The sequence below is a fragment of the Polyodon spathula genome, chromosome 7 (genome assembly GCF_017654505.1).
Source record: "Polyodon spathula isolate WHYD16114869_AA chromosome 7, ASM1765450v1, whole genome shotgun sequence".
Classification (NCBI taxonomy): Eukaryota; Metazoa; Chordata; class Actinopteri; order Acipenseriformes; family Polyodontidae; genus Polyodon; species Polyodon spathula.
This window is the reverse complement of record NC_054540.1, coordinates 52,178,496-52,193,509: the sequence shown is the minus strand read 5'-3', so window position 1 is coordinate 52,193,509 and position 15,014 is coordinate 52,178,496. Positions and strand designations below refer to the sequence as shown.

At 41.0% G+C, this 15,014-nt stretch overlaps 1 protein-coding gene across 1 annotated transcript in view; it reads left to right on the top strand.

Moving 5' to 3' along the window:
* LOC121318758 (fibronectin type-III domain-containing protein 3A-like) overlaps positions 1-15,014 on the top strand; it is a 32,183-nt gene that overhangs the window by 1,518 nt on the left and 15,651 nt on the right. The window contains exon 2 of the mRNA XM_041255781.1: positions 9,078-9,208. Coding sequence (XP_041111715.1) covers positions 9,098-9,208 — 111 coding nt within the window. The 5' untranslated portion in view covers positions 9,078-9,097. The remainder of the gene's footprint in view (positions 1-9,077; positions 9,209-15,014) is intronic.

Here is a 15,014-nt window from a genome sequence, read left to right as displayed (position 1 = left end):
GAAGGAATTAGGAATTTGTTCTTCGTTCACATTGCAGGACCTGGGTGGATTATAAGAGCGTGCCTGAGGCCCCTCAAGGCAAAAATCTTTAGTTATGAGAAAGGGCAGAGATGAGATAATCTATTTGTACCATTTTAATATATATACATGGTAACTTGAATATATATATATATATAATATATATATATACATATATATATATATAGATAGATATATCACGATATAGATAGTGCTATGGAAAAATCCACCTTGTAAATGATTTAGGTTCCAACTTAACATAATACAAGGGAGATCCAGCCACTATTGTGTTAAGTAAAATATTTATTTATTTATTGATTGGGAAGTCAGGAAATGGACCGATGGGGAATAAATGATACCTGCTTCATGTATATATATATATATATATATATTATATATTATATATATATATAATATTATATATATATATATAATTTAATGTGACCAAACAGTCATGAATTTGAAGGTCAAACTTCAGTTGTGTTTCTGTAGTTTTATCCCTGTGAGCGCTAAAGAGAATGTAACTTTTTTTTTCTCTGATCTCTAAAATCAGTCATTTACAGTTTCTCACCTTACATAGTTATCAGTGAGATGTGGTAAATGCTTAATGGAGGAAAAATTGCGCTTCAGGTTTACTGCAATCAGCAACTAATTTCCTTATCCGATATCGGACTGGAGAATACACTAAGAACGTTTATTATTAATATGCAATTTCAAGCAAACAAATGTGTGGCGTGAGACTACAAATCGGGCCCAAGGGTGATTTGTAAACAGTCCCTGGGTTTTGAAATAAGACTTCATTGTTGCAGCTGTATGAAGTACTGAGCAAGTAATGCCCAAAGGTAACATTTCTAGGTTCATAAACATTAACTATTGATAAAAAGAGAAGCAGGGGAGTAGGGTGTGTGAGTAATTTAACCCAAATGACCCTAGGCCCAACCCTCTTCGTGATGCATGTCAGTCAGTGGTGTAGTCCTAAATCTGAAAGTGCTGGAATGTCAAGAAAAGTAAGATTTCCTTAAACAAAAAGTATACAGTCTTATTTGTTCATTGCGCTTGAGCTAACATTTAATAGGCAATGCATGCACCTCGCATGTGACTTTTATAGGCTACTCCCCCAGTCCGGTGCTGTCAGTGGTGTTTTTCCAGCCACATTTGGCTTGTTTTGAAAGCATCTAGCCGGTAAATTTTGTCTCTTGTAGTTTGGTTATTTTTATCATTCATTTCTTTTTCTTCTATTCCTTTCCATTGAGGTTCTCACCAGCGCAGAACTTCAGTCGCAACGGTGCCCTGTATAGTATATCGCATCCTTCCCCGATCATTTTTTCTGGAGCTCTGCATCCAGTAAAATTACAAATCACACAAACGCTGTTCTTTATTTGTCACCAATTCAACAACTGGATCGGTCCAATTAGAATTGTTTTTAAAGGCTGTATCCGCTGACCGTTCGGGACAATTTAATTTTACACTACATTCTGAATAAACTTTCTGGATCTACTGCATTTGGTCTGATCAGGTTAAAAAAAAAAAACCGCCACCGCTGGCCTTGATTAACCTCACCTCGGAGACAGTAGGAAAAGTTAACATAGACACACATTTCAGCACACAGGCACCTCATTCCTCTCCCACCAAATCATAGCTTAACACACACTTTGTTTGCATGTAAATTTACAATGTGACCCCCAGGGTACAAAGTCTCATACCAAGCCAGCTGCAAGGGCAGTCGTTCATTCCAATATCTGGGCCTCTCCACTGACCGATATACCAACCTGTGCTTGTGGCCACAGTCTTAGGATGCACTTTTGCTGTTGTCTTCATCAGCATTTCTGCTAAAAAAACAAACATTGTTAGCTTTATTAAACTTTAGTGCTATAGTTTGTAATAAAAGTTCCTAATGTTCTCCTCGTTGCATCCCAAGGAAGACTGACTGAATCAGACAATTGTGTAGGAATCGGGAGATGTGTGTGTCTTGACTCTACAAACGTTTAAATACATGCCTGTTATTGGAGAATCCGAATCGTGTACCATTAGAAGTGGCACATAGGGAATAGGACACTTTTTTTTGGTTCTTAGTGCCTACTCAATGGCATGGTGCAGAAACACTTTTTGTTTCCACATGAAAAAGAGATGGTTTCATCGGTGCTCATGCACTGAAATTACAGCAGTCGGACGCTAAACAAGCATTTTCATAACAAATGAGTAAATATTGTTAAGTTAATTCTTAATCCAAGATTCTGCCTGTAGAAAAAATGTACCGGAACAATGTTCCTGCTCAGCTACCCCACTGGTCACAACAAGAATTAGAGGGTTTACAACCAAAGAACTCTGAGATATTCTAATCATCCCAACAGTCCGAGTCAACGAGGTTGACAGCAGGAATTTCTTTTAAAGGGTTTAAATCTCTCGAAAGGGAAGCAGTGCGTCTCTATTCAGGATGAAAGGTATTGCCGGCCTGTGCTGCTTTGAAAGTAATTGGACTTTTTCAGAATTGGATCACGTTTTTGGGAAGCCTGAGGCGCACATCCCTTGAAGTATAACAATCTGCTCATTTTGTGTTGCAAAGTAGACAATTCCTTGACTCGCATATTGTATCCCATTGCCTTATGTGAGGGCCATTGAGACTAAATGTGATAAAGAAGTGATACAAGAGTAGAGAGACCTCCTGTGTGCCAAGAAAAGATCTGTACCACTGGAACACAGGTAAACATGTAGCGGGTGGTTGTAAAAACGGAGCTGTGGATGTGTACATTTGAGTGCTGCTGTATGCTCTGTTGTTAAAACTGCCATTCCTATTGCTGCTGATGACCCCGTAGTAGTCTTCCATCTGTGTTGTCTAGAAACAAGGTCACCCGAGTTCAGACCCTGCTGTGAGCTGGGCCAACTAGCACTTCTTTAGCATGGTAAGCGAGTGTGTGTGCGGTTACAGTGGCTGTGTTTCCTTTTGTCTGCTTTTCAAAAGGGAGTATTTCTGTCTTGTCCCACACCCTGTGTGTCTTAAAAATAAACCTGCTCTTTTGTAGCTGTTGACACATTTGTCCTTGTTTTGTTATGCCGGTTCCTGATGCCATCCTAATAACGGGTTATGTTTCCAGGCCTACGCGGAACACCTGTTACTCATATCCTTTCTGTGTTTCCCTTCTTGCAAATAAAACTCTGGTTTATTTAATATACAGTAGTAGGGGATGTAGTGAGGTGAGCTACTTTAGCACAGTGGACATCAATCTGTGACAGATTATCAGGAACCACCTACTTGAATTCAGGAAGGGCAAACTAAATGTATACTCTGTTTCAAGAAACAAAGAAACTTGCTGCTTGCATAACAAGATTTGCTACAAAAGCATAATTCCAGCTGAAGTGAACCAAGGGTTTTTAAATTGGTGTTAAGTCTCAAAGCTTTAAAAGGGTACTAATGTATTTATCTTGCTACTGCTTGCATTCTTACACCTTGATAAGACATAATACATTGTTTTGGTTTTACAGTGGCAGAATTCCCATCAGGAAACATTACTCTCCAACTCCTTGACCTGAGGCTTCCTAAACTGTGATTTGTGTTATACCTCTTCCTCCTTCTCAGTTAGACCCCCTGCTCTTAAGAACGCAGCTACAGTAAACTGAGAGAATTGCCCGTAGGCCTTGCTCCAACAGCCCCTCTGTTCCTGCTAGGAAATTGTTTGAACCCAGCTGATTATGTGGCTAGTTACGACGCCCTGTAATCCAAAGACAGGACAATAGAACACTCGCCCAAAACCTATTTAAGTGATGGCAAGCTCTCTGTGCTATCCAGACCATTATCATCCAGCGTTACAACTTGCTCATTGAGGCAAGGTCGATATTCCTGTGATTGGTGAATCATATCCTCAGTGTGTATACGGCAGACACCAGGCATGCTGGGTTTATTGCTCTCAGTTTCCCAGTACATGTGGCATATGTGTGCTTATCCTATTTAGAGGCCTGCCCTGGGTAACTAATACCTGTGAGAGAGAATGTTGAAAGGTGCTTCAGCTGGCAGAATGAACAGAATGCTCTGGTGGTTTCAAAACTTCAGCCAAAGATGGGTGGAATTTTATTGTATTTCATGTTGCAGCTGTTCCAGTAATACTTAATATACTTGGTTTCATTCATCCTTTTTTTTTATTGAGTAGAAACAGCTGGTTTGTTATTTTACTTTGTGTGTTGCCGTGTCCTAATGCGAGAGAAAAAAAATAGTACCCTGTGGCTATTTAAGATTACATACACTTAGTAAATGACGAATCCAACTTGTTCAGTACTGTCAGAAAAGAAATGTGCTTGAAAAGGGCACTGCTCAAGCGCTACTTTCCCACCTACTGTATTCAAGCAAGGAATAGCAAGGCCCTGACTGCACAGCAGCTAGTAGATTCTGTATGTAACCGTTTCATTTGTTTTCATGCTTTTTATAGGTGGATATAATCGATTTTTAAGATTAAAACCACAAGTTGGCTTCAGTTGGTGAAATCAAATCTCCCTGCGGTAAATGAATACAAGCCAGCACTTGTATTAAACCTATTGGATCAGTTTAAAAACCATACTGCTATTTTTGTCCTGTTATTTTTAAATGTCTCATTTATGTAAAATGTCGTCTTTTGCTGAATGTTTTGTAGTAAGTCATATGGGACTTGGCAGATATGTGATTGACGAATCCTTCACGTGCTCTGATTATTAAATCACACTTGGTTGCGATTAGGAGGGATAAGCCATCCACAAATTCTTTGCAGCATTGTCTTCCGATTTTTAGCAGTGTCTGTTTTCACACCACACCACAGGGACCCTCATGTATAGAACATGAATGGCTGTATTCATAATTAAAAAGATAGTCTGTCTTGTATTACTTTGCAGTGGGGTTGTTGAATGAATGAGAAGCATTATACAGGAGTCTCCTACCAAACCAAGAATTCGTTTGTGGAACCGTTCATGCAAAGAGTGATTATGTCTGTTAGCTGGCAATTACCAGTGGATACGCTGGTTGTAGGACCTTTTCTGTGCAATCCTGGAATAACTGTCTATTGATGTACAGCTGCTGACAGATGTTGCCCAAATTGTGAAATGTATTCTGAAGCGAGGTGTGCATAGATCTTGGTGTGAAGAAAGGTAAAATCCTGCTTATGGCTGGAAATGGAGATGACATTTATCTGCCATATGATTAGACCTTAACTTCAATGAATATACTCTGCAAGGAAGCTTAAGCTGTCTGAAGTTCCATAAAAACGGGGGAAAAAAATGCATGGATGATTTTTTAATTTTTGTTTAATGCACCCATCGCCTGTAGAACCAGTTCTGGCTGCTAACCTGACAGCTATTGGAGACGAGAGGACTTTCAGTCAAGTGATCTGTGATCTTGGAGATGCTGTATACGAACACACTGTGTCCTGTACCTGTGTAAAACTGGTTTCATTTTATAGTGGTTTCCTGATCCAGGAGAAGTTCGATGCAGTGCAGTGAGCTGTTCTGTGTTACTAGACGAATGTCCACTTGAGGATGTGTTGCATACATCCTGTTTACTGACTAGCGTGTTGACTCTGGATGGTGAAGGCAGCTTTATTAAAACCAGATGGAGAGAATGCTTACAGCTGTGATGAAAGCTTGTGATGGTGGTGAAAGTTTTTTTTTTTTTTTTGGCTGTGCTGTATGCATGTGTGCTGCTTGCTTTCCAAGAGAAGTGCATTTGTGTAAATGTTGCGTATCCAGTAACATTTGGACAGATCATTTTGCGCATGGAAGTGTGTTATGCTCCTGGGTTTGTCTAAGTATCTGTGTGCTGTACTCGTGCTCATGCTGCTGTTAGGGTGTGTCTGCTCTGTGTTTTGTGGATGGAGGGGTGGGGATAGTTATTGTAGCTCAATCTGTCAAGGCACAACTGCCTGCTTCTTTGGCACAGTCTGTGGCAGCAAAGCCAGGAAGTCACAGCTGTATGATGAGATGTTATAGCTGGTCTCAACACAAAGCAGGGCCTGTTCCCAGGAATCTCAGTAGAGATTCAGTATAATAGCCCGTTTCCACTGCCGGCCCCACCCCTCAAAAAGGGTGCTTCCACTGCTGGCCATATCAGCCCTGGCTGGCTGTGGACGATTCTGGCCTGGTTTGCTATATCATACCCGATGTAGCCAGGTCTGGCCACAAAGGAATCTGTCATCCCGTAGCAGGAAGGCATGTGCTGGACAAGAAGCCGACAGGGGAACAGAGCTACACATTTTTCAAGCTTTTTTCCACAAATTGTTGTCGCTGTTTTCTGATGCAGAACAATCGGACTCACTTCCAATATGTCTTCTTTTAGAGGGTTTTTGAGCTCTTGAGAAGGTTGTCTAAAATCGTATATAGGTTGAAAGTAAAAATAGCAACGAATGTTCTTTCAGCCGGACTGCTCTGAGGTGTGGAAAATGTACTGAAAACACGTTTTTCTTGGCCAGGGCCAGTGACTGCCTGCTGTGGAAATGAGGCATGAGACTCCCAACTTCCTGTTCAGGGCAGTGGCGCAGTGAACGAACATATTTCTTGAAGAAAAGAAAATAGCCAGGCCTTGTTACCTCTGATCTGATGCTGTTATTATCTGGCATTAATGGAAGCATTCCTTTACAAAAAAACAGATTTTAAAGTACAATCATATTTAAAAGTGTCTATTCAGAGTATAAGTACTGTATCTAAAACCTGCTGTGCAAAAAAACCTAGGTGCTTGTTAGCTGCTTACTCTTTACAATAGATACGTTTTTGACTAAGAAAAATGAACACTCATAGTCTTTCATTTAGTTTAGTAATTCGAAACTCATGTGATAGGGACTTTGAAAGATATTCTTGATCAAGTCTGTTCGCGTTGAAGTTTCACAGGAATGCAGTTATCCGGTACAGATGTGGAACGCAGTGAACTACAGTATCACCACAAGTCTTTGTAGCCTGCTAATTGTGTGTGTGTTCCATTCCTTAAGGGAATGCACCAGTACCTATAAATACCTGCATGCTTTACCTTTAGAAGATAGTATCATGGGATATCCCTTTCATATTTTTACACATACACTCTGAGCTTTGTTCTAGACAAGTAGTACATGTGGTTATTAAAAGCCGATGTGCTGGGAATTGTTGCCGGTGACATTGCTAAGTGTTGTGGTTTCAAAATCTATGTTCCTACTTTTTTTTTTTTTTTTTTTTTTAAATGACTTGTTGTGCTTGAGTTTGAACATCTTAATTTGACTGAAACACTGGCTGGTCCCAGAACAAATATAAACCATGCACTTTCATAAAGTATGTTTGAGTTTCAGTTTGGTATTATCAGAGTTTTCTCTTGCCTCGTTGGTCTTTTCAACTCAAGCGGGCCATGTTCTCAGGTGCTTCCTCCTAACTTAACACTGACATGGTCACAGGACGCTTGAATTCGAAGTTTTACAGGAGGGCTCAATTTTCTGTAAGAGAAATCCTGGAGACATCCTGAGTAAGTTATCTGGGATAAAAAGAAATGGACCAAGTTATTGCTAGTAAATATGGAGGCACCCTGTTGGTTTGTCTCTGTCTGTATGTTGTACACATCTCGAAGTTTGCCATTACAGAAATATCCCTGTGTACTAAGTTGTGGGGCCATTCAAACAAAGAGTAATTCATTCCTTGTTGATTTTATTAATAAGGACAGGGCAGCTCCTGTATTGCAGGACTCGCCCTCAGATTTTCTTTTTTTTTTTTTTATGACAAACATCCTGTATCCTGGATAGTCATCTTTGGCTAATGTGGAAATTTTGGCCATATGGAAAAGCCACAGAGAACAGAGCAGATTTCAATGGAGGCTGGATTAGTCAGGTTCTGTACAATCTAGATCCTGTACTCGAGTACTGCTGAGTTTCTTATCTGGCATTCTCCAACCCCTCTCCCCATTTTGAAACCACTGCAGCAGAAACAGCTGTTTTATTTGCAGAGCCGTGTGCAGAGGTCAGAAACTTGGCAGCCTGGACAGATGTTGTGTGTGGTTTGCTTGTTAAAAGCTCTGTGTGGTTTGGTACCAGTTTAAGTTAAGGGTGAGGAGGTTTTTCATTTATTGGTTTGCAGTATTTCATTTTCATTTAGAAAATCCATTGGAGCTCATGTCTGAATTTGTTTTCTTGATGTCTGTTTATCATCACATGTATTCCTACTACAGTAGTCTGATCAGAGAGTCATTTTCAACTTTTATTGTAGATATTGAAGCATGCAGTGTTAAAAAAAAAATTTTAACACGCAAATTTATCATTCCAGCTCGGGTGGACAAAGGTTTGATCCTTGAATCTTATTTTTATTTATTTTTAATGTACAAAGTCTTTGAAACAATTTGTCTCTTTTGGTCGTACGCCACAATTGGAAAAAAGAGGAGAGGTCGTCAACGGTTTTGTCTTTGCAAACTTCAGGCTTGATCTGCACAGCTGTTCACTGAACCGTTTTATCAAGCACATGTGGTTTATATGTCATCCGTGACAAATAGAGGAAACATCTCCCCAGAATTTGGTCCCCTACAGCTGGAATGACCCACATACACTATAGACTTGAAGACAGATGGATCCGCTTAGGGGAGAGTCTGGCGCCTGCTGGGTTGAAGGGTGTCCATTAATCTTCGACAGGGGCGCAAAACACATGTGAAAGCAACTGTATTGTTGGTGGGATTTCTCTAAACCAGTCAGTACAGTATGTTTGGGTTGTTTTCTAGGAAGAACTTTTCCTTGTCGTTTTACTTTCCAAGAAAACTCAGCGCAGTGTTTATTTTGTTATACATGACTGCTTTTAGTAGAAATCTAGCTAATGCGTATCCACAGTCTCATTTACAAAAAGAAAAACAAAAGGTTTTATACAAACTGGAAACGTTACTTACTGTTTAATTACTTAACTTGGAGAATAGACATGTGCGCAACTGGAATATCGGAAATGTTTAAGACGCGGGGGGGGGACGGGGGACGGGGGACGGGACTGCTCACTCCATTAAAAGTCTTGCAAACTTCTGCTCCCCCCAGGTGCCGGAAGCAGTGGTTCTGTACTGTAGGCAGGCAGATGAATAGCAAGACATGGAAACTGACTCTGTTTGTCACTCTTTTTTGCAGGGGGGCGGTGCTGTCAATGAATGAACATTCCAGCCATGATGTCCGAGCAGCCTCCCTGCCTGGAAGCTACAGCTCTGTTGAATGAAGTGCCGCTACTACCTCATATGCTTAGTGGGGACAGCGTGCAGCAGGTGAGCGGGCATCTGGAGCGGGTGGACGGGTTGTTCAATGCTTAGAGTTCATTTTCACAATACCTTATGAATGTATTTCAGTACCTGTAAAAACAATTGCTATTGAGAGTAACTGTGGTCACAGTTCGCCATAGCTAGTGATTAGTCTCCGTGAGTCACTTTAGGAAATGCTTAGAAATCTCGAGTCGGGGATTTGCAGTAAGTGAGGTGCTTTCTGAAAGCTTACATTATAAATAGTGTCAGTAGGATTAATTACTAAGGCATTTGGTCATATGAAGGCCAAATTAGGACATCGGGGTGCACCAGGCAAGTGCCAAACATGCAGGGGCTGCTGTTTGGAATGCCTCCTTGTTTCTTCAACAGAATAACTTGCTTTACAGTACCGTGTACTGCAGTGGGTTTGAGCCTCTGCTGTGTTGTGGCCCCTCTTCCATTGAATTTGATGGATGTATTGTGTCATGAAAGGTGTTGTCTTCCACAGAAAACAATTTGCGTAACAAGATCATGGATAAAGTCATTCTTAATTTAAAAAAAATAAAATAAACCTTTAAATAAATAGGAAAGGAAAGTCCTGACCATTCAAAAACCAATTTAACTGATGACGGCGCAATAGTTCAAAAACGTTAAGCTTTTTAGCTTCTTAAATGTTGGTGTTCTGGGGATTACTGTACGGCACGTTTCAACCTTACACTTGCAATAAATCGTATACATTTAAAATATATATTATATATATATATATATATATATATATATATATATATATATATATATATATATATATATATATATATATATTAATTACAATGTAAATAAGATACTCCCATGGCATAAGTTTGGTTCACTCCTGGTCTACTGTAAGTTAAGACACACCTGAGGTTGTTACTTCTACTCTGTGGCTACTCAAGCTCACAGTAAAGCCTGGTATGTGTACAGTATTTAGTATAGCCATTGTGTTTTTTTTTTTTTTTTTTTTAATAAAAGGGATTTCACTTTTCTAAAACCAGATGTAAACCAACTGCTGCCTCGCTTGGGCCGTGCTGCTCCAGTTGGGAAGGAACTGAGGCTGATTTAGTGCTCTGGGACTGCTCTCTTGCCTCTGCTTCCACTCAAGAGTTCATTGTCTGCATTCCTGACAGCTTTCCAGAATGCCAGCAACACTTCCAGTAAAATGAGAGGGAAGGGGGATGGGGGAAGGAGAAAGGACTGGATGTGTAAACTTCCGGGGGGGAAAAAAGAGAGATGAGATATCCACGGCAGCTGTGTTGACCTATTAAGCACGCTGGCTCTTGTCTTACTCACCCCTCCCCAATCCCCCTGCTGAGTTCTGGCCGCCCTGTTGTGTGTTCCTGCCTGCGCTCTGCTGTCTTAAAACAAAAGAACTCGCTCTAGGTTTCTCCTCTTTTGTTTTTTCTAACTGTGCAGCCACTTGTAGCTCCAGGGCCCCCTCATGGGAAACTGATTTTTACTGCATTGAAGAAATGTTAAGTGACCCTTATGTGTAGGTGAACACTTTAAACTATCTTAATAAATAAATAAATGGGCAAATAAACCCCCATTAACACAGCTGTACCCCCACCACATTTTATAAATAAAACATCATCTTCTAGTATTATATAATGTAAAGCTGCCAAACTTTTGTTGGTGGCAGGGAGGGGGGGTAACCTGGCAACCAGAGATATCGTTGTTTTGGAACAAATGACTATTTTAATCAAAAAGCAAGCTAGGATTTTCCACTCTCTCAACCCCCACCTCCTCTCCTGTGCTGACCATGTGTTCCAGTCATTGAGTTTTCTTCTTGTCTTTCCCCCCCAACCTCATTCTCCTGGAATTCACTGCATTCCTGCAGCCCTAACCACAGAGGCTAGTGCTGGGAGGACACAGCAGGCTTTCAGAGCCCCCGGTAGCCACTCTGTAGAAACAGGGAGCCCCTTCAGCAGCGGTTTCTATGAGCTGCTTAATGCAGAGGGCCTGAGATTGTGTGAACCTTCCTGACGGCGATGAGAGTGCATACCTACCACTGTATAATTGAACCATTCTGTTTTCTTTCCTGCTTCGGTTGAACTAAATCGCCTGCATTTTCAATACCTTTTTCTCCCCCCACTGTGGTGTGGATTTAAATCCTCTGTGTGTGTTGTTGAAGCACAGGGAGTTTGTAATACTTTGTGTTCATCTGGGACTTTTAGAAGCTTAAAGGGTAGCAGAACCCCCCTGCGGTGTTTACAACGAGTGCCTTGGCTTTGCCTTTGCTGTATCCAATGTTGTCTGTTGCAGGTTTTTTTGTTTGAGTGATTCATTTAATTCCGAGCATTGACAGTGTTGGAGAGCTAGCAGGTACACCATGTCGAACACTCTGACTTGAAAGTCGAGAGTGTTTGTTTTTGCTTTACTCACCATCTGGTTTTATTATGACCCATGACGTATGAATAAAAATGAAAGCAAGCAGGATTTTGTGGAAAGATATACTGACACAATGCGTGCAACAGTAGATACAACAAAGTTATGTTTAATGTAAACGCAACAGGGTTTTCTGTATCCTTTTAAAATAAACCTTAAAAACAATATCTGAAAGTTGTGTAATATATCCTTTTATTTTATTATTTTTAAATGATGAATTAATTATTAATTATAATCTACACAAACGCAGTGCCTATAGAAAGTCTACACCCCCTTGAACTGTTTTTCACATTTTGTTGTCAGTGCCTCAGTTTCATGCATTTAAATTAGGATTTTTTTTCCACTTATCTACACACCATACTCGACACTGTTAAGGGGGGAAAAAAGTTTTTATTGAGAAAAAAATTATATATTAAATACAAAACTGAAAGATCATAATTGGATAAGTCTCCACCCCCCTGAGTTAATACTTGGTGGAAGCACCTTTGGCAGCAATTACAGCTGTGAGTCTGTTGGGATCGGTCTCTACCAGCTTTGCACACCTAGATTTGGCAATATTTGACCATTCGTCTTTACAAAACTGTTCAAGCTGTCAAGTTCCATGGGGAGCACTGATGGACAGCAATCTTCATCCCATGCAACAAATTTTCAGTTGGATTTAGGTCGGAGCTCTGACTGGGCCACTCGAGGACATTTACCTTTTTGTTCCTTAACCACTCCACTTTGGGTCATTGTCATGCTGAAAGGTGAACTTCCGTCCCAGTTTCAGGTTTGTTGCGAGGGCAGCAGGTTTTCCTCAAGGACTTTTCTGTCCATTCATTTTCCCTTCTATCCTGACAAGTGCCCCAGTCCCTGCCGATGAGAAACATCCCCTTAACATGATGTTGTTGCCACCACCATGCTTCAGAGTAGGGATGTAGTTCTTTGGGTGATGTGCTGTGTTGGGTTTGCGGCAAACATAAAGCTTTGCATTTAGGCCAAAAAGTTCCATTTTAGTTTAGTCAGACCACAAAACCTTTTTTTCACATGGCTAGAGAATCTGTGTGTGTTTTTTTTTTTTTTATACTTCAAATAGGATTCAAGGTGGGTTTTCTTGAGTAATGGCTTCCTTCTTGCCACCCTACCATACAGGCCAGATTTGTGGAGTGCTTGGGATATTGTTGTCACATGCACACTTTGATCAGTCGTGGCCATAAAAGCCTGTAGCTCTTGCAAAGTTGCCATTGGCCTCTTGGTAGCCTCTCTGATCGGTCTCCTCCTTGCTCGGTCATCCAGTGTGGAGGGATGGCCTGATCTAGGCAGGGTCTTGGTGGTGCCATACACCATCCACTTCTTAATAATAGTCTTGACCGTGCTCCTAGGAATATTCAAGGCCTTTCGATATTTTTTTTTTTTATACCCATCCCTGATCTGTGCCTTTCAACAACTTTGTCCCGGAGTTCTTTTGAAAGCGTCTTGGTGCTCATGGTTGAGTCTTTTCTTTGAAATGCACTACCCAGCAGGGAACCTACATTTCCTGCTGAATTTGTCCTGAAATCATGTGATTCACTACAATTTAACACAGGTGGAGGCGATTGGTTACATCTAAGCTAATTTAGGATTGCAATTACAAGGGGGGTGGACACTTATCCAACAAAGCTATTTCAGTTTTTATTTTTAATTAATTTTCTACAGATTTCTAGAATATTTTTTTCACTTGGAAGTTGTGGGGTAGGATGTGTATATAAATGGGGATATATATATATATATATATATATCAATTTTTTTTTTTTTTTTTTTATGCATTTTAATTCCAGGCTATAAGGCAACAAAAGGTGAAAATTTTGAAAGGGGGTGTAGACTTTCTATAGGCACTGTATATACCCATGCAAAAATGTTGATTCACTGTACAGGACAGCTGTTAAGCACTGCTGTGGTGGAGTCTTGGGGTTCTGTGTGTAAAGAACCAGATCTCTCCATTATGGCTGGGCCCTAACTGAACAAAAAGCCCAGAGATTCTCAACTTCTCTGTGGTTTGCTGGGTTAAATGGAAAACCACGTCAGTGTCTTTTGTGCTCATGCTTTTGTGTTTATTAGGTTGCCAGGGTGATAATACACACAGACAGGCTCTGCTTAAGCTAAATTGGATGAGGCAGGGATGTACCACTACTATTTTAGGAGGGGAGGGGAGCGGAGTTAGCCATGTGGGTTTTATCAAAAGGCGATTTGTACCTCGAAAGCACACTGTGCTCTACCTGCTAGCCATAATGAGTCGGACATAAGCTTGTGCTGAATCAATTGCTTTCAGTGCCGTATTTGTTGCCAAGCGGCCTGTGGGAGGCAGAAAATCTAGATGCAAACTAGTTGAATGTGGTGTTATGGTTAGTGTACCAGATGCACAGATGTTTCGGAAGACTTAAAAACTGCAGAACCTGTTTTCAAATCCAATCCCAGTCAAGCTGACTGGGTGTGTTTGTGTACAAGCAGCAAGCAGGCACTCTCTTTTAACCCCTTGCTGACCTGCCCAGACCAAACACCCCACCCCTCCCCCCTCCATCCTGTCACTCCAGCTCCCAGGGACGTTCATGGCTGTAAGGGCCGGCTCTCGCATTCCACACATGCCTTTTGTCTGTTCCTAATTTACTTTCTTAGCATTCCATGCATACTGTGCTCTCTCATTCTCACACTTCTTGCAGCTGCATCTCCAAGTCTGTAAGTACACTGTTTGGCCACCTTTTTTATAAAACGCTCACACACAATATTTATTTGATGCTAATGAAAGAGGAGGGACAATGGCACTGCAGGCTCGGAGCCCACAGCTCTGCAAGTCCCTAAATCCTGACACTAACACCTCCCAACAATCAGTCTTGGTCTCAAGCAGAGACTGTCACTTTCTCTGAATCGTGTGGTGGTCCTGCAATGATTCAAATACTGGCCTCAAGAGATGAAATGCTAATGAATTAGTAAATGCAAGTAAGCCTCCAGTGTGGACACATCCCAGCACAGGCAAGACAGTAGTCCAGACTAAGAACTATTTTATCATACAGTGTACGTGTGTATTTTGCTGTAGAAGAATGCTGCTAAATGTTTTGACACTGCAAGCTGCAAAGTGACATATGATAAGAGACTCTACATTCAGCAGAGAAGATGTTTCTCAGAACAAGTGTTTGTTTCTTTCCTAATTTTTCCTTTTTGAGGGTAGTATCTTTAAAAGAGAAGCAGAGTACCGCACCCCTTTCTTGTGCTGTCTCCAGTTCAGTGACCCCGGCCGTGTTTGCTTGTGTCAAGGTTGTTGTGCATTTCTCAGGAAGCAGCAGTGTTTGCCAAACTCGGGTCTGGCTTGATTTAGGGCATGGGTGGGGGATGGGTGGTGTCTGCTTTGGCTGTATATGGCAGAGTAAATGGATACCCAGTCTGTGTGTGTGTGAGAGAG